At 41.1% G+C, this 25,074-nt stretch overlaps 1 protein-coding gene across 1 annotated transcript; it reads left to right on the forward strand.

The window, feature by feature from the left end:
- The first annotated feature begins 62 nt into the window (after window positions 1-62).
- LOC129855876 (uncharacterized) lies at window positions 63-24,786 on the forward strand. Its single transcript, XM_055923975.1, has 6 exons — window positions 63-210; window positions 18,251-18,754; window positions 20,429-20,707; window positions 20,850-20,969; window positions 21,338-21,408; window positions 22,724-24,786. The coding sequence occupies exons 1-6, from the start codon at window positions 159-161 to the stop codon at window positions 22,841-22,843; spliced, it is 1,146 nt and encodes a 381-aa protein (XP_055779950.1). The 5' UTR covers window positions 63-158; the 3' UTR covers window positions 22,844-24,786.
- Window positions 24,787-25,074: the final 288 nt, after the last annotated feature.

The raw sequence follows: 25,074 nt of genomic DNA on the forward strand, positions 1-25,074 counted from the left end.
TTGTGGTTGTTTCAAACTCCGCCCACCCGGCCCCTGGGACAGCTTCAACTAACAAACTCAATGTCTGGGCGCTCTTGTCGAGTATCTCAGACTATGTCATGTTATTTCTAGATGATTTAGTGGAACCAGTTGGATGATTGGACGGACTGTAGGCTACAATGCTGTTTTCTCAAAGAAACAAACTGAAGGTGACGCTACTGCATCTCTTCGGTATGTGCCCCTTGATTCTTGTGACTGTGGTTGTAGAGACTGGAGACAGCTGTGTTTAATCTCATTTGTGACACCTTTAGACATTTTTCCATGTGATACAGAAATGTCAAATATATATACATGTATATAGGTAAGCTGTACATGTAGGCTTATTAGTGTTATTAGTTATGTTCCCAAATGTAAATACTATATCTGCACACTAGGCTACCTGATGCTTTATACAATTTTATGGGACTTCCACTGTTGTTCCAGATGTAGCGTACACCCTCAAGTTACACAACTGATATAAAAAGGAGACATTTACCCATTTAATAATGTTGTAGGGAGATTTTATGTGCAAAAGCAAATAGACAAGTATAGCCACAGAAAGCAGTATGATGGTGGGGGCTGGGCGCTTTTTTTCCATGGTTTATTTTTCAGGGGGTTCTATAGCACCCCAATTTTGTGTGGCTATGATCACAAGTGTTGATGGCTACACCTAACAACAGTTGTGTGATAAAAATGTGCAGACCAACTCTGTTGTATCTCATAGAGAAAGCGAAGTTGATCAACGTGAGTAACTCATTTTAACAGGTAGATGACTTTGTTATCTATTTCTCTGAGACTAGTGATCTGACTGCAACCAATGTGCCTCTTATTTGAATGTTGGGCTTGAATGTGAGCTCACAAGTCATTCCCCTCTGTGTTCAGGATGGAGAAGAGAGAGCATTTCCTCTTGGTAACAAGATTTTATCAACTCACTGCATTAAATGTTTGTCCAACTTGCCTAAAGCGCTGCTCTTGAACAACTTCCCTTTTCTGAAACTGTAACATGAACAACTGTGTTTATGATTTGTATGACGTTTTAAAACATTATTGTCATGATAAGAACTAGAGTTGGGAATCTCCTCCATGGTGTTATATCATTGAATGACAATATGCCCAGGTCCATCAACAAAATTAAGAACCCCCGTAGAGCAAACATTCATGGCCTGTTTCCTGGAAAACAGAATAAGCCCTGGACTAAAAGGTATGCACAATGTAGAATCTTCATTAAAATAGGGTTTTAGTCCAGGACTAGGCCTAATATGTGCCTGGGAAACAAGCCCTCAAAGTATTTAAGATGTAGTGTGAGAAGGAAATGATGTGGGTTTTCAGGTTTTGGTTTTGTCTGTCAGATCTATCTTGAGTTTCTTGTGAACTGTTAACCTGTCTAGGATCAGCGTGGCGCTAGCGGCACCCCCCCCCCCCCCCCACTGAAAAACCAGTGCCGCGAAATTCAAAAAAAATATTTTTTTAAAATATTTAACTTTCACACATTAAAGTCCAATACAGCTAATGAAAGACACAGATCTTATGAATCCAGTCAACATTTCCGATTTTTAAAATGTTTTACAGGGAAGACACAATATGTAAAGATGTACATCTATTACCTAAAAACACATTAGCATAATCCACCATCTTTTATTTGTCCACCAACACCAGTAGCCATCACCAATTCGGCTAAACTAAGATATTTATAGCCCCTAACCAACAAAAAAACTCATTAGATGACAGTCTGATAACATATTTATGGTATGGGATAGGTTTTGTTAGAAAAAAGTGCATATTTCAGGTATATGGCATAGTTTACAATTGCACCCACCATCACAAATGGACTAGAATAATTACAATGAGCAACGTGTTTACCTAACTACTAATCATCAAACATTTCGTAAAAATACACAGCATACACGAATCGAAAGACACAGATCCTGTGAATACAGACAATATTTCAGATTTTCTAAGTGTCTTACAGCGAAAACACAATAAATCGTTATATTAGCTTAGCACATAGCAATTAGCAGCCCAGCATTGATTCTAGCCAAAGTGAGCGATAAAAGTCAACATCGCCAAAAGATATTAATTTTTTCACTAACCTTCTCAGAATTCTTCCGATGACACTCCTGTAACATCACATTACAACATGCATATACAGTTTGATCGAAAATGTTTATATTTAGCCACCAAAATCATGGTTAGACAATGTGAAATGTAGACAAGCTGGTAAAGAAAACGTCCTTGCGCCACTTAGACAGTGATCTACTCTTATACATAAATACTCATAAACGTGACTAAAAAATATAGGGTGGACAGGGATTGATAGACAATTTAATTCTTAATACAATTGCGTTATTACATTTTTTAATTTATCCTTACTTTTCAATACAGTTTGCGCCAAGCGAAGCTACGTCAAAAAACATGGCGTCCTAAGCCACTAAAATGTTTCGACAGAAACACGATTTATCATAATAAAAATGTCCTACCTTGAGCTGTTCTTCCATCAGTATCTTGGGCAAAGGATCCTTTCTTGGGAGAAATCGTCTTTTGGTGGAAAGCTGTCCTCTTGCCATGTGGAAATGTCAACTACGTTCGGGATGAACTGAAAAGCGTGCCCAACTTTTCACATCGTTGCAAAAATAAATGTCCCAAAATCGCACTAAACGGATATAAATTGCTATAAAACGCTTTAAATTAACTACTTTGTGATGTTTGTAACTCCTATAACGAGTGAAAAGATGACCGGAGAAATATAACAGGCTAAACTAACGCTTGGAACAGGAGAGGGTCGGTGTCTTCCACGCGCGTTACGCAGCAAGAAAAGACTTGCTAGCTAAAGGTTTTTTTCATTTGTAGGGCCTGTGAACGAGCAATCGAGCCCGTTGGAATCGTCATCACGTAAAGGCATCCAGGGGAAGACGTAAGAAGTGTCCGTATAGTCATAGCAACGACAGAGCCCTTTTAAATGACTTCAGAAAAGTGGCCAACGTTTCTCAAATCTGACTCCATGTCAGGGAAATTGCTGTAGAATGGGCTCTGTTCCACTTAGAGACAAAATTTCAACTCCTATAGAAACTATAGACTGTTTTCTATCCAATAATAATAATAATATGCATATTGTACGATCAAGGATTTTGTGGGAAGCCGTTTAAAAAATTAGCCACATTAGCATAAATAGTCTAAACAGCGCCCCCATCCCCAACAGGTTTAAGGGATTGTAAGTTCATCGGACCTCTCTGTAAGAAAATCGGACCTCTCTGAAATGCAGTTGCGTGCCGTGGGCCTGGGGCCTGGGCCTTCAGTGAGGTACTACACAGTCCCACCCGAATTAATCCACCTCTTTTTACCAGCATTATGATGCCATGGCTTTAGACACTATACATTTAGACAGAAACGCAGTATAACCATGCGTTGCGTCACTTTGAAATTGACAAATTGAAATTTTTGGGTAAACAGTGTTTACCCAAAAATATGACACAATCTATGAGTCTTTTCAATATTTCCCTTCACCTTTTCATTGTGCAGCTCCGTTGCCCTGCGTGCTTGTTCTTTGAGCTGTAGATCCACTCCGGTGTCCCCAAAAGTTTTCAAAAGCACCATTGCTTGTGTGAGCCATTGACAGCGCTCGTAGTTGAAACTTTGAAAGTGGCGAGCGAACGTACCCCTTTCCCGCCTGCGACAGGCTTTGTGGCGTCGGGCGACCTCTCCTTACAATGTCTAACTTTTCTTGAAAAGTTCGTCTTGAGAATGGCGTTATAATTATATCCTCGACCAAATCGATATCATCTCCTCCTTCCGCCATTGTGGGTTGAAAAAACAGCTTAGTAGTACGCAAATTAATTTGTTTATCAAATTCAGTTTCCTAGATCTGCATATACCTGCCCATAGGACCTGCCTCTCAATATTGGTAATCCAATCAAAAGACGTGCACGCACTACGCCTGCTAGCTGGCTCCTGTGTAACACTGGAGCCAGCCAACAGGCGTACAATAGCCAACTCTAAAGCTGATTGGTTGACAATAAATTTTCATTTCCATTCACTATAAGCTACAAGCGCCCGCACTGTTGATTCTGAAGGCCTGAGGGCAGATTTTAGACCCCTGGCAACACATGATGGCTGAATATGATTGGATAAAAGATCTAACATAAAGACCAGCCCTCCAAATCTCAACCTGGGGCTGGAAGCAGTGCAACCAAGAGGAAAGCTATGAAATGAAGAGTATAACTCTTACTCTGGGGAATAATTTAATACATATTTGTGGGAAAATATATTTAAAAAATATATATATTCTGATGATGTTTAGGCCAGCAGAGAAGGCCTTGCAGGCCCTGACGGCCCACCACTGCTGAAATGAATATGGATGACCCTTCAGTAAAATATATTGTTACACTCCCTGACCGCTTGAAAAAAGACAATTGACCCTCCTCTGTACCCAAAATGAAACAAAGTGGATAGCAGAGAACACGCCTACCGTTTACCCTCAATACCAACTGTTCTTCATTTTGTAAGCATTAGCCTACATGCCAAAGTTGTCAGAAGGTTGTAGATTCACATTCCACCGCGGACAAGAGTAGGGGGGAAAAGATCTCCATTATAATAAAAGCACTGCATGAATCTATCATCTTATTGGAATTCTGAGAAGAAATGGCCTTTTTTAACCTGTTGGGGATGGGGGCGCTGTTTAGACTATTTATGCTAATGTGGCTAATTTTTTAAACGGCTTCCCACAAAATCCTTGATCGTACAATATGCATATTATTATTATTATTGGATAGAAAACAGTCTATAGTTTCTATAGGAGTTGAAATTTTGTCTCTAAGTGGAACAGAGCCCATTCTACAGCAATTTCCCTGACATGGAGTCAGATTTGAGAAACGTTGGCCACTTTTCTGAAGTCATTTAAACGGGCACTGTCGTTGCTATGACTATACGGACACTTCTTACGTCTTCCCCTGGATGCCTTTACGTGATGACGATTCCAACGGGCTCGATTGCTCGTTCACAGGCCCTACAAATGAAAAAAACCTTTAGCTAGCAAGTCTTTTCTTGCTGCGTAACGCGCGTGGAAGACACCGACCCTCTCCTGTTCCAAGCGTTAGTTTAGCCTGTTATATTTCTCCGGTCATCTTTTCACTCGTTATAGGAGTTACAAACATCACAAAGTAGTTAATTTAAAGCGTTTTATAGCAATTTATATCCGTTTAGTGCGATTTTGGGACATTTATTTTTGCAACGATGTGAAAAGTTGGTCACGCTTTTCAGTTCATCCCGAACGTAGTTGACATTTCCACATGGCAAGAGGACAGCTTTCCACCAAAAGACGATTTCTCCCAAGAAAGGATCCTTTGCCCAAGATACTGATGGAAGAACAGCTCAAGGTAGGACATTTTTATTATGATAAATCGTGTTTCTGTCGAAACATTTTAGTGGCTTAGGACGCCATGTTTTTTGACGTAGCTTCGCTTGGCGCAAACTGTATTGAAAAGTAAGGATAAATTAAAAAATGTAATAACGCAATTGTATTAAGAATTAAATTGTCTATCAATCCCTGTCCACCCTATATTTTTTAGTCACGTTTATGAGTATTTATGTATAAGAGTAGATCACTGTCTAAGTGGCGCAAGGACGTTTTCTTTACCAGCTTGTCTACATTTCACATTGTCTAACCATGATTTTGGTGGCTAAATATAAACATTTTCGATCAAACTGTATATGCATGTTGTAATGTGATGTTACAGGAGTGTCATCGGAAGAATTCTGAGAAGGTTAGTGAAAAAATTAATATCTTTTGGCGATGTTGACTTTTATCGCTCACTTTGGCTAGAATCAATGCTGGGCTGCTAATTGCTATGTGCTAAGCTAATATAACGATTTATTGTGTTTTCGCTGTAAGACACTTAGAAAATCTGAAATATTGTCTGTATTCACAGGATCTGTGTCTTTCGATTCGTGTATGCTGTGTATTTTTACGAAATGTTTGATGATTAGTAGTTAGGTAAACACGTTGCTCATTGTAATTATTCTAGTCCATTTGTGATGGTGGGTGCAATTGTAAACTATGCCATATACCTGAAATATGCACTTTTTTCTAACAAAACCTATCCCATACCATAAATATGTTATCAGACTGTCATCTAATGAGTTTTTTTGTTGGTTAGGGGCTATAAATATCTTAGTTTAGCCGAATTGGTGATGGCTACTGGTGTTGGTGGACAAATAAAAGATGGTGGAATATGCTAATGTGTTTTTTAGGTAATAGATGTACATCTTTACATATTGTGTCTTCCCTGTAAAACATTTTAAAAATCGGAAATGTTGACTGGATTCATAAGATCTGTGTCTTTCATTAGCTGTATTGGACTTTAATGTGTGAAAGTTAAATATTTTAAAAAAATATTTTTTTTGAATTTCGCGGCACTGGTTTTTCAGTGGGGGGGGGGGGGGAGTGCCGCTAGCGCCACGCTGATCCTAGACAGGTTAAATACATTTTTTTAACCTCTAACGAGCCTCTACCCCGGATCCGGGAGCACCCCCCCCCCCCCCCCCCCCCCACACTGATTAGCATCGCTAGCACAGCGTCACAATTAAATAGTAGCATCTAAATATCATTAAATCACAAGTCCAAGACACCTAATGAAAGATACAGATCTTGTGAATAAAGCCACCATTTCAGATTTTTAAATGTTTTACAGGGAAGACACAATATGTAAATCTATTAGCTAAACACGTTAGCAAAAATCACCATTTTTCTTTGTCCACCATTTTCTCAACACCAGTAGCTATCACCAATTCGGCTAAACTAAGATATTGATAGCCACTAACCAAGAAAAAACCTCATCAGATGACAGTCTGATAACATATTTATGGTATAGGATAGGTTTTGTTAGAAAAATGTGCATATTTCAGGTATAAATCATAGTTTGCCATTGCAGCCAGCATCACAAATCTCACCAAAGCTCCTAGAATTACTACAGAGAGCAACTTGTATTACCAATTTACTCATCATAAAACATTTCTTAAAAATACACAGCACATAGCAATGGACAGACACAGATCTTGTGAATTCAGACAACATTTCAGATTTTCTAAGTGTTTTACGGCGAAAACACAATAAATCGTTATATTAGCATACCACATACGCAAACGTTACCCGAGCACTGATTCTAGCCAAAGAGAGCGATATCATATCATCGCCAAAATATATAAATTTTTTCACTAACCTTCTCAGAATTCTTCAGATGACACTCCTGTAACATCATATTACAACATACATATACAGTTTGTTCGAAAATGTACATATTTAGCCATAAAAAAACGTGGTTATACAATGAAAAAAGTAGCAAAACAAGCCTGGAAATGTCGGTCGCCATCTTTGAGTGATCTAGTTTAATCAATAGCTAATCATATACTTGACTAAAAAATACAGGGTTGACAGGAATCGAAAGACAAATTAGTTCTTAATGCAATCGCTGATTTACATTTTTTAAATTATCCTTACTTTTCAATACAGGTTGCGCCAAGCGAAGCTGTACAAAACAAAATGGCGGCGTAAGCTTTAACATTTTTCGACAGAAACACGATTTATCATCATAAATTGTTCTTACTGTGAGCTGTTCTTCCATCAGAATCTTGGGCAAAGAATCCTTTCTTGGGTCTAATCTTCTTTTGGTCGAAAGATGTCCACTTGTCCGTCGAAATGCCCACTAACGTACGACCGGGACACCGAAATGTGCCCAGCGCGTCAAAGTGCACAACAAAGCAATGCCTCAAAATCGCACTAAAAGGATATAAATTGCTATACAACGGTTCAAATTAACTACCTTATGATGCTGTTAACACCTATAACGGGTAAAAACATGACCGGAGAAATATTACTTGCTACACTAATGCTTGGAAAAAGAGCAGGGCGGTGTCCACCGCGCGTCCGGCGCAGCTGGAAAAGAGTTCCTACCAACACGTTTTTTTGTTTTATAGTGGCTGTGATTGCGCAATCGATACCATTCAAAGCGTCATCACGTAAAGGCATCCAGGGGAAGACGTAAGCAGTGTCCGTATCCTCATAGCATTCACAGTGGCCTTTAAACTGACTCCAGATCAGGGGCCAAAATGTGTGAAATCTGACTCCATGTCAGGGAAATTGCTGTAGAATGAGTTCTGTTCCACTCAGAGACAAAATTCCAACGGCTATAGAAACTAGAGAGTGTTTTCTATCCAATAATAGTAATAATATGCATATTGTACGATCAAGAATTGAGTAGGAAGCCGTTTCATCTGTAGAGACAATTATGCTAATTTGAAACAGCACCCCCTATAGTCGCAAGAAGTTAAATACATCTACTTCATTTTACATGATTGGAGACAAGCAGAACCTTTAATATAGACAATGAATGAGCGCCTGCTGCAGCACCAGAGAGGTTGTGATTTCAATACAGGCTGTTAAAAAAGAGGATTAGGAACAGTGCTAACAGTGTAAAAAGGAACCAGTTACATATGAAGTATCTAATCGTCGAATTTGAGGAAAATAAATGTGTTTTAACACTCATCAGGTAGGCCTACAGTATTTGCACTTGTAACTTTTTTTACACTCTGGAAACTATCTACAAATTTATTATATTTTATTCCATGATATTGTTGTTACAAAATAGATTTGTGTTGACTTTGGGCATGGGAATATAAGAGCATCTGCTGTGTTAAATTAACAAACTGCATGCATAGCTCACCACGTGATACTCAAACCAAAGACTGGACAAACTCGTGTTTCTTAAAGTTAATTCAAAGGCACTGTAGAATGACTGTAGAGCTTAATAAAGCATTTTTTTGTATTATTGTTTAATTCTAAGTAATTGTTATTGGAAATTTATATTTATTATGCCTAAATGCAAAATGCATAGGCATGTTGCTAAGGATCGATTTTCTCCTCCAATGGCATACCCATATCTAACTGCCTATAGCTCAGGATCTGAAGCAAGGATATACATATTCTTGCTACCATTTGAAAAGAAACACTTGGAAGTTTGTGGAAATGTGAAAGTAATGTAGGAGAATGTAACACATTAGATCTGGTAAAAGATAATACAATCAAAAAAACATGCAAGGCCATACATTGAGATATGACTCTATTTGTAATTTCAATGTTGTCTTCAACATGGCAGCAGTGTGTGTGCAAAGTTTCAGACTGATCCAGTGAAGAATTACATCACTACACAAAATGTTGCATCAAGTCTGCGAGGAGTTGCCGTGATAAAAGTTTGCCGTGATAGCTACTGTAAATTGGACACTGCAGTTAGGTTAACTTCTTACGGCTGAGATCCCGTTAACGGGATTGATATGACAACAGCCAGTGAAAGTGCAGGGCGCCAAATTCAAAACAACAGAAATCTCAAAGTTAAAATTCCTCAGACATACAAGTATTTTACACCATTTTAAAGATAAACTTGTTGTTAATCCCACCACAGTGTCCGATTTCAAAAAGACTTTACAACGAAAGCACACCAAACGATTATGTTAGGTCTGCACCTAGTCACAGAAAAACCCAGCCATTTTTCCGGCCAAAGAGAGGAGTCACAAAAAGCAGAAATAGAGATAAAATTAATCACTAACCTTTGATGATCTTCATCAGATGACACTCATAGGACTTCATGTTACACAATACATGTATGTTTTGTTCGATAAAGTTCATATTTATATCCACAAATCTTAGTTTACATTGGCGCGTTATGTTCAGTAATGTTTTGCCTCCAAAACATCCGGTGATTTTGCAGAGAGCCACATCAATTTACAGAAAAACTCATAATAAACATTGATAAAAGATACAAGTATTAAACATGGAACTTTAGATAAACTTCTCCTTAATGCAACTGCTGTGTCAGATTTGTTTTTAAATGTAAAGAACAATCACACCATGCTATAATATTGAGTACAGAGCTCAGAGCCCGAATAAGCCATAAAGATATCCGCCATGTTTTGGAGTCAACAGAAGTCAGAAATAGCATTATAAATATTCACTTACCTTTGATGATCTTCATCAGAATGCACTCCCAGGAATCCCAGTTCCACAATAAATGTTTGTTTTGTTCGATATAGTCCATAATTTATGTCCAAATACCTTCATTTTGTTCGCGCGTTTAGTCCAGTAATCCAAATTCATGACGCGCAGGTCAGACGAAAAGTCAAACAATTCCATTACAGTTCGTAGAAACATGTCAAACGATGTATAGAATCAATGTTTAGGATGTTTTTAACATACATCTTCAATAATGTTTCAACCGGAGAATTCCTTTGTCTTCAAAAATGTAATGGTAAGCAGGTCGCTCTCACGTGAGCGCGCATGTTCAGCTCATGCCAGACACCTGACTCAAAGAGCTCTCCTTCCCTCATTCTTCACAGTAGTAGCATTAAACAAGGTTCTAAAGACTGTTGACATCCAGTGGAAGCCTTAGGAAGTGCAATATGACCAATATCCCACTGTATATTGGATAGGCAAATCTACAAACCTCAGATTTCCCACTTCCTGGTTGGATTTCTTTAGGTTTTTGCCTGCCATATGAGTTATGTTATACTCACAGACATCATTAAAGGATTTAATGTCAGGAATTGTGAAAAACTGAGTTTAAATGTATTTGGCTAAGGTTTATGTAAAAAAAAGTTTATCGATACATTTTGCATTAAGGCTATCTGTTCGCCAATTGAAGCTCAACAGAAGTTGGGTGATGCAACAGGACATCGACGCAAAACACCGAAGTAAATTAACAACAGAATGGCTTCAACAGAAGAAAATACGCATTCTGGAGTGGCCCAGTCAGAGTCCTGACCTCAACCCGATTGAGATGCTGTGGCATGACCTCAAGAGAGCGGTTCACACCAGACATCCCAAGAATATTGCTAAACTTAAACAGTTTTGTGAAGTAGAATGGTCCAAAATTCGTCCTGACCGTTGTGCAGGTCTGATCCGCAACTACAGAAAACGTTTGGTGAATGTTTACACGGTGTGTTCAATAAAGACATGAAAACGTATAATTGTTTGTGTGTTATTAATTTAAGCAGACTGTGTTTGTCTATTGTTGTGACTTAGACTCCAGGTAGTTCCAAAGGGTTCAAATACTTTTACTTTCCACTGTAGTAAATTCTATAGATGATCTTAAACTGCAGCCATTTATGTCTGAGATTATATGAACATGACAGGGCATATCTGTATCCATTCATCATCATCAATAGTGTCTCCCTGGTTTGCCTCACATTTTTATTTGACATGTTTTGTGTCATCGGGAAAAGCCACTATCAACCCATGATACAGTTTGGAAATCAACTGTAGAAGTTTGCCTGCTTTAAAATAATGTTCATCTTGAAGCTTCTTGCCTGTCCAGTGTTTGCTGCACTGAGAGAGTACATTTTTGTATCTCCAAATGTTCAACCTCTGCGCTGACACAGACTGGTCTTTCCTGATTGCCTGACCCTGCTGAGACCCCTGTCACCATCTGATTCTGCTCAGATGAGGCATGACATTTTACCTTGGTGTACATTTATACATTATCCAAGAAAACAATCAATGGTTCAATAATTGAAATGACCATTATTCCCAGATCACAGACTGTAGCCTACCCATCAACTCAAGATGGAACTTTGTACCCATTCACTGATTGTTATAATATATTGCTAAATTCACCTGAGCTCCGTAGACTGGTCTTCCCTGGCTGTCTGACCCTGCTGGGACACCTGTCACCATCTGATCCTGCTAAGACATGATGGGCATAGTGTTGTGTACTGAATGTGCACCATGACAGTGAAGCCTGTAGAGCTGTTTATACCGTGTCAGTGTGAAAAGTAGGGAGTTAGCTAGGGAAACTGACAGATCAATAACGTTACAGTTTTATACTGACTAATAAAAACTCACATTACGTCAGAATATATTGCTCTTTAATAGTTTGGCCGCTTGTTTCATTGTTTGATTCAGGTCTAGTGTGATTGAGGCAAAAATAAAAGCTAAAGTTAGTGAGCTAGCAAGCTAACGTTTGCCAACTTTTGCCTAGCTCTAGCTAATGGTACATCATAACATTTACTTCAGTATACAGTGCCCTCCACTAATATTGGCACCCTTGGTAAATATGAGCAAAACAGGCTGTGAATGTTGTTGTTGTTGCTGTTTATCCTCTTGGTCTTTCATTCAAAATGTTCACCAAAATCTGTAAAATTATTGAAAAATATAAATGTGATAAATATTTCTCTCCTAAACATGTGTGCCACAATTATTGGCACCCCTAGAAATTCTTATGAGTTAAATCTCATAAGTATACTCATAAGTATATTCCTATTCATATTTTACGTTTTTAAGTTCACCTGAGTGATTAGGAATGCTTAAGTGGTAAGCCATGACTTCCTGTTTCACCGCGGTATAAATATGAGGTGACATACAGGCCAAGTTCCCATATTTATCCATCACTATGGGAAAGACCCGAGAAGACAGTAATGATGTGCAACAAAAGGTTGCTGAGCTGCACAAATCAGGAAATGGCTGTAAGAAAATAGCTAAATGGTTGAAAATGCCCATTTGTAGAATAATAGTGAAAACTATGAAATAACACATATGGAATCATGTAGTAACCAAAAAGTGTTAAACAAATATAAATATATTTTATATTTGAGATTCTTCAAACTAGCCACCCTTTGCCTTGACAGCTTTGCACACTGTTGGCATTCTCTCAACCAGCTTCATTAAGTAGTCATCTGAAACGCATTTCAAATAACACGTTTGCCTTTTTAAAAGTTAATTTGTGGAATTTCTTAATGCGTTTGAGCCAATCAGTTGTGTTGTAACAAGGTAGGGTTGGTATACAGAAGATTGCCCTATTTGGTAAAGGACAAAGTCCATATTATGGCAAGAACAGCTCAAATAAGCAAAGAGAAACAACAGTCCATCATTACCTTTAGACCTGAAAGTCAGTCAATGCGGAACATTTCAAGAACTTTGAAAGTTTCTTGAAGTGCAGTCGCAAAACCATCAAGCGCTATGACAAAACTGGCCCTCATGGGGACCACCACAGGAAAGGAAGACCCGGAGATACCTCTGCTGTAGAGGATAAGTTCATTAGTGTTACCAGCCTCAGAAATTCGCAATTAACTGCACATCAGATTGCAGCCCAAATAAATGCTTCACAGAGTTCAAGTAACAGACACATCTCAACATCAACTGTTCAGAGGAGACTGTGTGAATCAGACCTTCATGGTCGAATTGCTGCAAAGAACCCCCTACTAAAGGACACCAATAATAAGAAGAGACTTGCTTGGGCCAAGAAACACCAGCAATGGGCATTAGACCAGTGGAAATCTGTCCTTTGTTCTGATGAGTCCAAATTTGAGATTTTTGTTCCAACCGTCACATCAAGCATGGATGAGGAGGTGTGATGGTGTGGGGGTGCTTTGCTGGTGACACTGTCTGTGACTTATTTAGAATTCAAGGAACACTTGACCAGCATTGCTACCACAGCATTCTGCAGCAATACACCATCCCATCTGGTTTGCGCTTAGTGAGACTATCATTTGTTTTTCAATAGGACAATGACCCAAAACACACCTCCAGGTAGTGTAAGGATTATTTGACCAATAATGAAAGTGATGGAGTGCTGCATAATATTGCCTGGTGTCACGACTTCCGCCGAAGTTGGTCCCTCTCCTTGTTCGGGCGGCGTTCGGCGGTCGATGTCACCGACCTTCTAGCCATCGCCGATCCACTTTTCATTTTCCATTGGTTTTGTCTTGTCTTCCATCACACTGGTTCCAATTCCATCAATTACATGTTGTGTATTTAACCCTCTGTTCCTCCCCATGTCCTTGTCCGGAATTGTTTTCTTGTAGTGCTTGTGCACGTTATACTGGTGATTACCGGGTTTTGTTTGACCCATTCATGTATTGTTCTGTTTACGGTGGTTTTTATGTTGATTAAACGACACCGTTGTAAATCAGTTTTCGCTCTCCTGCACCTGACTTCTCTGCCGCCAGTACGCACCCCATTACACCTGGCCTTCAAATTCACCCGACCTCAACCCAATTGAGATGGTCTGGGATGAGTTGGACCGCAGAGTGAAGGAAAAGCAGTCAACAAGTGCTCAGCATATGTGGGAACTCCTTCCAGATTGTTGGAAAAGCATTCCAGGTGACTACCTCATGAAGCTGGTTGAGAGAATGCCAATAGTGTGCAAAGCTGTCTTCAATGCAAAGGGTGGCTACTTTGAAGAATCTAAAGTCTAAAATATATTTAGATTTGTTTAACACTTTTTTTCGTTACCACATAATTCCAAATGTGTTATTAATCTACAATGTAGTACATAGTAAAAATATAGAAAAACCCTTGAATGAGTAGGTGTGTCCAAACTTTTGACTGGTACGATATTTGAGAAAAAATATTTGTTTTATGATAAGAATGTATTTATTCTTTCAATTATTTTGCTTTAATTAAAGGTTGGATTTGTGTGCATTTTTTAAATGAAAGACCAAGAGATTAAACAATAAAGACATTTTGCTCATATTTACCAAGGGGGTCAAAATTAGTGGAGACCACTGTATATATTGTATCTGTCCCTAACTATATATTTTGTAATTTTGTTATTTAACCTTTATTTAACCAGGTAGGAAAGTTGAGAACAAGTTCTCATTTACAACTGCGACCTGGCTAAGATAAAGCAAAGCAGTTCGACACATATAACAACACAGAGCTACACATGGAGTAAAACAAACATACAGTCAATAATACAGTAGAAAAATAAGTCTATATACAATGTGAGCAAATGAGGTGAGATAAGGGAGGTAAAGGCAATAAATAGGCCATGGTGGTGAAGTAAATACAATGTAGCAATTGTATTGGATCGGCGATGGCTAGAATGCCGGTGTTGCCGAACGCCGCCCGAACAAGGAGAGGAACCGACTTCGGCTTAAGTCGTGACAGTACCCGCGTGCCGACACTGGCCTCGGGGACGACCCGGAGGGCGAGGTGCAGGGCGGTCCGGACGGAGACGGTGGAACTCCCGCAGCATTGAAGGTTCCAACATAACCTCCACCGAAACCTAGCATCTCTCCTCCGGACCGTACACCTCCCATTCCACGAGGTACTGAAGGCCCCTCGCCCTATGCCTCGAATCCAGTATAGAGCGAACGACGTACGCCGGGGCCCCCTCGATGTCCAGAGGGGGTGGAGGAACCTCCCGCGCCTCAGACTCCTGGAGCGGACCAGCCACCACCGGCCTGAGGAGAGACACATGGAACGAGGGGTTAATAAGTTAATCGGGGGGAGCTGTAACCTGTAACACACCTCGCTCAGTCTCCTCAGGACTTTGAACGGCCCCACAAACTACGGACCCAGCAGCCGGCAGGGCAGGCTGAGGGGCAGGTTTCGGTACGAGAGCCAGTGCCTCACTGTGGTGACGGTCTGCGCTGGCTTTCTGGCACAGAACGGCGCGCTGAAGGTGAACATGGGCGGCGTCCCATTTCTCCTCCACGCACCGGAACCAGTCGTCCACCGCAGGAGCTTCGGTCTGACTCTGATGCCAAGGGGCCAGAACCGGCTGGTACACCAGTATGCACTGGAAGGGGGAGAGGTTACTGGAGGAGTGGCAAACCTACCCACATCCTGGTTAACGCTCTCCACCTGCCCGTTACTCTCAGGGTGAAAACCTGAGGTAAGGCTGATCGAGACCTCCAGACGTTCCATGAACGCCCTCCAGACCCTCGAAGTGAACTGGTGACCCGATCAGACACTCTATCCTCAGGCACCCCGTAGTGCCAGAAGACGTGCGTAAACAAGGCCTCCACAGTCTGTAGGGCGATAAGGAGACCAGGCAGAGGAAGGAGATGGCAGGACTTAGAGAAACGATTCACGACAACCAGGATCATGTTGTTTCCCTGTGATGGGGGAGATCGGTCAGGAAATTGATTGACAGGTGCGAACATGGCCGTTGTGGAACCGGTAAGGGGTGTAACTTACCTCTGGGCAGGTTCCTAGGAGCCTTACACTGCGCGCACACCGAGGAAGAGGAAACATAAACCATCACGTCCTTAGCCAAAGTGGGCCACCAGGACTTCCCACTCAGACAGCGCACCGTCCGACCGATGCCTGGATGACCTTAGGAAGGTGACGTGTGGGCCCAATAGATCAGCCGGTCATGGACAGCAGACGGAAAGTACAGATGCCCAGCGGGACACTGGAGAGGAGTGGGCTCTGCACGTAACGCCTGCTCAATGTCCGTGTCCAGCTCCCACACTACCGGTGCCACCAGGCAGGAGTCCCGGGAGTATGGGGGTGGGATCCATGGGCCGCACCTCTGTGTCATACAGCCGGGACAGTGCGTCTGCCTTCACGTTCTGGGAACCTGGTCTGTGCGAAAGGGTGAAAACAAAACGGTAGTAATTGGCAAACTCTAGAAACCACTACACCTCCTTTACCATGGTGGAAGTCGGCCAAATATGCACGACTGAAATGCGGTCACTCTCCATCTCCAGCCCCGAGGTGGAAATGTGGCACCCTAGGAAGGGGAAGGACTGTTGGAAGAACAGGCATTTCTCAGCCTTGACGTACAGGTCATGGTCCAACAGTCGAAACAAGCACCCTGCGCACCAGGGACACATGCTCGGCGCGTGTAGCGGAGTATATCAGAATGTCATCAATATACACCACTACACCCTGCCCATGCAGGACCCTGAAAATCTCATCTACAAAGGCTTGGAAGACTGATGGAGCATTCATCAACCCGTACGTTATGACGAGGTTCTCATAGTGCCCTGAGGTGGTACTGAACGCCGTCTTCCACTCGTCTCTCTCCCGGATACGCACCAGGTTGTAAGCGCTCCTGAGATCTAATTTGGTGAAGAAGCGTGCCCCGTGCATTGACTCAATCGCAGTGGAGATAAGAGGTAGCGGATAACTGTACCTCACAGTGATCTGTTTAGGCCTCGGTAGTCATTACACGGGCGCAGACCTCCCTCCTTCTTCTTCACAAAAAATAAACTTGAGGAGGCGGTTGAAGTGGAGGACCGAATGTACTCCTGACGCAGGGATTCGGTGACATATGTTTCCACCTGTGTTCCATATGTTTCCACCTGTGACAGGGGATACACGTGACTCCTGGGAAGTGCGACGTCTACCAGGAGATTTATCGCACAATCCCCCCGTCGATGGGGTGGTAATTGAGTCGCCTTCTTTTTGGAGAAGGCGAGAGCCAAATCGGCATATTCGCGGGGAATGCTGAAGGTGGAGACCTGGTCTGGAATTTCCACCATAGTAGCACCAACGGAAACCCCTAAACACCTCCCTGAGCACACTCGCGACCACAACCGTGAGAGCCCTTTGTTGCCATGAAATGGGGGGGGGGTGATGACGAGCTAACCAGGGAAGGCCTAGTACCACGGGAAACGCAGGAGAGTCAATGAGGAAGAGACTTATTCTCTCCTCGTGACCCCCCTGCGTCACCATGCCCATGGGAATGGTAACCTCCTTAATCAACCCAACCCAGACTCATTAGATCATAATCTAATGAGCACAACAGTATTATTCATTGCTTCCACACAAAATGCAAATGCTAAGCACATTTTTGCAAAACAGTAAACACAACTCACTACAAAATACGTAAAACATTTGGTGACAGCCGATACAAATTACTCCCATGAATGTGAACTTCTTCTGCATGCGTGCACACTTTACACAATTGTTCACTGAGCAATCAGTCCTTATTCATGGATTAAAGAGGTCACTCACCTCTGAGTTGCTATTTGCAACAATGGACCGCATAAGAGGCAAAGGGCAAGGAGAAAGGAGAGGTAGAGGGGCCCATAGAGGAAGAGTGGTTCAGATGTGTGGAGGTGTAAAGTTTATGATTACCGTCCACATGACGGAGGGTCATGAAAGAGGGTTAACCATGTTAGGGTATATTGATAGTTGTAGTTAGTATTTATTGTGCCATTTGAAATAACTTTTCAAAAAACTTTTCATTAGATAACAAGTTGTATGTTTTGATGGAGGTAGTTGATTTTATGTCATGTGTTTATTGTTTTGAGACATACTACATTTGAAATGTGTCATTTTGGCCGACGTGTTTCAGTTTGGGTCTACATGTTAATTGTTTAGAAAAAGTTAGTTCAGTTTTGACACATTTTCTCAAGAAATCAAGTAACTGTAATTTGCTACATTGCTATTTTTTTAGAGAAGAAGTATGATATTTAAATCCATGCGTTGATATTGAGTCTCTCTTTCTCTCCACAGTTCTCTGCTCAGCCCAGCATTCAGCCCAGCATTCAGCCCAGCATTCAGCCCAGCATTCAGCCCAGCATTCAGCCCAGCATTCAGCCCAGCATTCAGCCCAGCATTCAGCCCAGCATTCAGCCCAGCATTCAGCCCAGCATTCAGCCCAGCATTCAGCCCAGCATTCAGCCCAGCATTCAGCCCAGCATTCAGCCCAGCATTCAGCCCAACCTGAGACTCGGCAGGTGAAAGGCATCGTGGGAAAGTCTCTCTCTTTTCCAGTGGTGGTGTTGAAGTCTGGCAGTTTACTTTATGGAGACCTTGGCAGTATTGCACACGTGTACCCTGGTAAACAAAGTAATACCAACCTTGTGAAGAGATTTAAAAATCGCCTTCACTGGAACAATGTTACTGGATCCTTCACTTTGTCAGACCTACAAATAGATGATTCTGGGGTTTACACTGTGGAGAATACAGATGGAGATGAAGAGAAGACGACACATATATTTCAGCTGACTGTGTACTGTAAGTGTGTGTGATTGTCAGCAGTAGAAATCAGCAGTAGAAACAATACTAAAGTGGTCACTTTATTGGTTCGGGAAAAAGCTGAGTGATGGGGCTGGAGAAATGTAACCACTCAAATTCATTGACAGAGCTATGCATGCAAGGACTGATCAACCATTATATAACAATTATAGTTGTAACCATGTTTTTAGACTATAAAGTGTTTGCTTACAATTTCTTTCTTTACAAACACTGGAGTTCAACAAGCTGATGGGTTTTCTGATGGGGACAAAGCTCATGAGGCATTTACAGTTGAAGTCAGAAGTTTACATACACTTAGGTTGGAGTCATTAAAACTCGTTTTTCAACCACTCCACAAATTTCTTGTTAACAAAATATAGTTTTTGGCAAGTCGGTAAGGATATCTACTTTGTGCAAGATTATTTCACTTATAATTCACTGTATCACAATTCCAGTGGATCAGAAGTTTACATACACTAAGTTGACTGTGCATTTAAACAGCTTGGAACATTCCAGAAAATGATGTCATGGCTTTAGAAGCTTCTGATAGGCTAATTGACAACATTTGAGTAAATTGGTGGTGTACCTGTGGATGTATTTCAAAGCCTACCTTCAAACGCCGTGCCTCTTTGCTTGATATCATGGGAAAATCATAAGAAATCAGCCAAGACTTCAGCAAAAAAATTGTAGACCTCTACAAGTCTGGTTCATCCTTTGGAGCAATTTCCAAATGCCTGAAGGTACCACATTCATCTCTACAAACAATAGTGCAAATCAATCCCAGAACAACAGCAACGTACCTTGTGAAGATGCTAGACGAAACCGTTACAAAAGTATCTATATCCACAGTAAAACGAGTCCTATATCGACATAACATGAAAGGCCGCTCAGCAAGGAAGAAGCCACTGCTCCAAAACCGCCATAAAAAAAGCCTGAAAATTGTTTGCAACTGCACATGGAGACAAAGATCATACTTTTTGGAGAAATGCCCTCTGATCTGATGAAACAAAAATAGAACTGTTTGGCCATAATGACCAGTGTTATGTTTGGAGGAAAAAGGGGGAGGCTTGCAAGCCGACGAACACCATCCAAACCGTGAAGCACGGGGGTGGCAGCATCATGTTGTGGGGGTGCTTTGCTGCAGGAGAGACTGGTGCACTTCACAAAATAGATGGCATCATGAAGCAGGAAAATGATGTGGATATTTTGAAGCAACATCTCAAGACATCAGTCAGCAAGTTAAAGCATGGTCGCAAATGGGTCTTCCAAATGGACAATGACCCCCAAGCATACTTCCAAAGTTGTAGCAAAATGGCTTAAGGACAACGAAGTCAAGGTTTTGGAGTGGCCATCACAAAGCCCTGACCTCAATCCTATAGAAAATGTGTGGGCAGAACTGAAAAAGGGTGTGCGAGCAAGGAGGCCTACAAACCTGACTCAATGACAGTGCATTTTTATTAGGATTAAATCTCAGGAATTGTGAAAGACTGAGTTTAAATGTATTTGGCTAAGCTTTATGTAATCTTCTGACTTCAACTGTTTAAGTTATATTCTTCAAGAATCAATGGCTGCAAATCATTAATGTATAAGTCCAAAAATGGATGTAGCAACTGCTCTTTGCCAAAGATAAGTACCATCTCACCAATTCCCCTGTATTCATTATTTGTCTTCCAGTTCTGTCCAAACCTGTCCAAGTGACAGTCCATGACAGCAGCTCCTGTAGTGTGTTGTGTTCTGTGGAGAACGGGAGAGAGGTGACCTTGTCCTGGTACCGAGGAGAGGAGAAACTCAACCAGACGAGCAGCCCTGACCTCAACACCACCCTCTCTCTACCTCTCAAGGTGGATGTACAGACCAGAGACTCTTACAGATGTGAGGCTGCCAACCCAGTCAGCAAGGAGACAGCTGTTGTTCCAAATCCCTGTATAGAGAGTGATCCCTCCAAGGTGGCAGGTAAAAACATGTACAGTAGCAATGTTAAATTGCTGATATCCAGACAATACCAACTTCTATATGAAACAATAAGTATGGTAGAGCTCATTTTTTGAATCCCAATGTTTAAATTAAAATATTGTTTGCTCTCTTTTTACTTTAGATGGTGATGAGATGACTCGAGGTTCTCTTATTATTGCTGTAATCTGCGTTTTGGTTGCTTCAGGACTTGTTGGACTTGCAATCTATCTTAAGAAGAGGAGAAACGGACACTCACATACAGGTATTAATCTTATAGGTGGGTGAGGTCATTCTCCTTGTGCACAACCTTTTTTAATTATCAAGGATCGTGTTTTGGAATAGGTAGGAAATGTTTGCCTGAACAACGGATGCAGGTCAAATGAAGTGGCGTATCTTCCACACTTACTCTGCTTGGTCAGACAGTTGCATTATTTCAGACCACTTCTCTAAATGTTGAAAATGCAGAAGGCACATATACACAAGCAGACTCTGACAATATTTATAGCTTCTCTGGTGCAAAAAAGAGTCCTTAGTGTTTGTAGAACCTGTCTTGGGGGTGAGCATTTGTGCATATCTGTCAGTTACTCCCACCCACACTGTATATTTAATTTCCTTTATTTGCCTTTATAGATTCACCCGAAAGAGAGCAAGATGACATTCACTATGCAGAGAGAACCCACATTAAATCAACAGATAACCAGGTTAGTAATAATACTACAGGCTGATTAACATAGGAGATGTAATACAGCAGCTTTAGCAGCCCTCATGTCTACATTTACATCATTACATTTAAGTCATTTAGCAGACGCTCTTATCCAGAGCGACTTACAAATTGGTGCATTCACCTTATGATATCCAGTGGAACAACCACTTTACAATAGTGCATCTAACTCTTTTATGGGGGGGGGGTTAGAAGGATTACTTTATCCTATCCTAGGTATTCCTTAAAGAGGTGGGGTTTCAGGTGATTGACTCCGCTGACCTGGCGTCGTGAGGGAGTTTGTTCCACCATTGGGGTGCCAGAGCAGCGAACAGTTTTGACTGGGCTGAGCGGGAACTGTACTTCCTCAGAGGTAGGGAGGCGAGCAGGCCAGAGGTGGATGAACGCAGTGCCCTTGTTTGGGTGTAGGGCCTGATCAGAGCCTGAAGGTACGAAGGTGCCGTTCCCCTCACAGCTCCGTAGGCAAGCACCATGGTCTTGTAGCGGTCTACAACTGTAGGCTTTAGCTCTGTGCCAGTGGGTTAATGTGGTCTTGAGTTGCACAGACCACTTGAGTTTGATAACCGGCCTGATGTCACTGCAACCAGTTTTGCCCATATGAAATGTTTGGGTTGCACAATGAGAAGCCACACTTCATATTGTACATACAGTACCAGTCAAACGTTTAGACACACCTACCCATTCAACCGGCCTCACAACTGCAGACCACATGTAACCATACCAGCCAGGACCACCACATCAGGCTTCTTCACCTGCAGGTCATCTGGGAGGGGTGGGAGGGTTGGGCCTGGCTCCCAAGTGGGTGGACCTATGCCCTCCCTGGCCTACCCATTGCTGCGCCCTTGCCCAGTCATGAGAAATCCATAGATTGGAGCCTATTGAATTAATTTAAATTATTGATGTCCTTATATAAACTGTAATTCAGTAAAATCTTTGAAATTGTTGCATGTTGCATTCATATTATTGTTCAGTATAGTAATGCCTTTGATTTACCTGTTTCTTTAATAGTATTTGTCAAGTCAGTGGACTTTTAAGCTTGGCTTCTTGGTTCCTCCCACTAGATTTAGGAATGGTTCTAGATGTGTTGACTGTTGAGGTACATACAGCAGAACAATGAGAATAGACAAGAGAGCATCAGACCTGTCTTGTTTCCTTCCTCTGGTACAAAGTATCTAATAACAAAACACATTATAATTTTTCTTTAACTTTCTTTCTTTTCTTCCCCCCGTCTCTGCCCCTCTGTCCTTGTTCCTCTCAATCCTTCCCTCCCTACCTCTTTCCCTCTCCCTGTCTAGGAGGAGCGAAGAGGTATACCAGAACTGGATCTGCTTAGAGACAACCCTAACCTGACATTAGTTTATTATACACTCCCGTTACATCACATCGCTGCCAGCGAGGATGTTAACACAGCATGAAGGAGAGAGAGAACCGCAAGTTACTCAGAGGATGACATGATAATTCACATTCAATAGAAGGCGTTAAATCTTACAGTGGATGTTGAGACAAAATTATAGTAAATATTCATCTGGAAAACTTAATGGAGGCACAGTTGTTACTGGAGGAAATTCCCATTTAACGATTGTGCTGTTATCATTTCAAACTTCCTCTGTTGGTCATTCTCACAGTCTCTTGTTGAATTGGGGCCTCAATGAGATTCACTGATACAGACAAATTCAATAACTATGCCTAGGGTTATTAGTAGGATGATCCCTCTTTTCAAGTGCCCATTGTCCAAATGTATAGGTTAAAACAAATGGAACCTCTTTTAATACAATTAATTAGTGTACTTACTATACTACTGCTGTGCCAAAGCTTCTTTTCAGTATTGTCTGTTCTGTTGTTTAAATGTAGGTGCCGCCCCTGTATATTTCTTTATAACTGGTCATTATTTAGCTTGCCAGTGGATAGTAGCTGTGAACATAAAAAGCAGATGTTTGGTGAGATAAAGCCACCTACTCCTCAGCACAATGGCTACTAGTGTAATGCCTTTCGTTGGTGGAAGGACCAAAATGCAGCGTGGTACGTATCCATAATATCATTTAATCGAGAATGAATACAAAATACAAAAGAACAAGAGAATAAATGAAAATCGAACTGGTACCGATTGGTACTAACACATGAAACAATCACCCACAAAACACAATAGAAAACAGGCTACCTAAATATGGCTCCCAATCAGAGACAACGACTGACACCTGCCTCTGGTTGAGAACCATACTAGGCCAAACACATAGAAATAGAACATACAGAACAAAACATAGAATGCCCACCCCAACTCACGCCCTGACCAAACTAAAATAAAGACATAAAAACGGAACTAAGGTCAGAACGTGACAATTAGGCTACGTTGGAAACCACCAAATTCTGTTGAAACATTTCTGAGTGGTAGATCTTGATTTGCTTTTTGACTCAAAAAGTGATCTTTGGTGACATTTTACTCTTATTGCTTTTCCCAAAATGCAGACGTGATTAAGTGTAGTTCAGATCTTGCTTTGACAATAACTGTGTTCATGCAGTTTGAATGTACGGTTACAATGTTTTGTGTGGACCCCAGGAAGAGTTTTGTGCTCTGAGCCAGTGTACACCAATTTGTACTCTGAGTCAGTGTACTGTATATTGTAAGTGTAACTTAAATCATGTGTCAGCAAAATGTTCTCTAACCGTTCTATGCTTTTACATTTGGACTGTGGTCATGCATTATTGTGCCAATTTATGTTTTATATAAAAACATGTCTTGTAAATTATTCCATGCCAAATATAATTTTAATCACATTTGGTCAGAAAACATGAGTGCCTCATTTATCATTCTGTGTATGTATGTGATGTATTTTTCTACAATTTTCAGATTGTGCAATATAGTGACTCCAGTGTTTTGTTTACATTTTAACTTCCTGATTCCTGATCTTTAGCATTATGGTCAGTGTGAAGAACTGTCTTTGGCTCCTCCTAAAACAGATGTTTCTGCAGCTCACACTGACAACCCCTCTTTCGGTGCACAGTTGTCAGGGTGTTGAACTTTTTCACCAGAAACCAGCATATATGTATAACTAAGTGTATAAAAAAAATACTTTCCCACAATCTCTTTCACCTGCTGAGTTTCAGACTGGGCTGAATGCTGGGCTTCACAGAGTAGATAGCTTCGATATCTCAGTATCAACACACTTGTCACAAAGTAGAGTATATATTATATACGTAAGCTACACCATTTAGAGTCTGTTTTTTCCAGTTAAGACCCCAAAAACGGCAGTCTTGTTTTGCTCATGCTGCAACACTTGACATGAAACTAACTACAACATTTTCACCCATCTCACTTCTCTGCCCATGATCTATTTAATAAAGCACATGACCTGTTCCTCAACCACTCGTCTTTCACTCTACCATCTGGCCTCTACGTGACAGATAGACACTGACCACGTAATCACAGGAAACCACCAATATTTTCTGTTTAGAGTCGAGCAGTCTAACTAACCTTTAACATGCCTACTTTGGATAAAACTCATGAATGAAAAGCTGATCGGTATTACATTTGAATATATTGGTTGGGCACATCCTCTATAGATAGTTACATCATCATAGAAGGAATTGTCCTCAAACTTCATTGAAATGGGAAACACAAACAAGTCTATACTGTTCCTGTATTAGTGTG

This window comes from Salvelinus fontinalis, chromosome 5 (assembly GCF_029448725.1).
Source record: "Salvelinus fontinalis isolate EN_2023a chromosome 5, ASM2944872v1, whole genome shotgun sequence".
NCBI lineage: Eukaryota > Metazoa > Chordata > Actinopteri > Salmoniformes > Salmonidae > Salvelinus > Salvelinus fontinalis.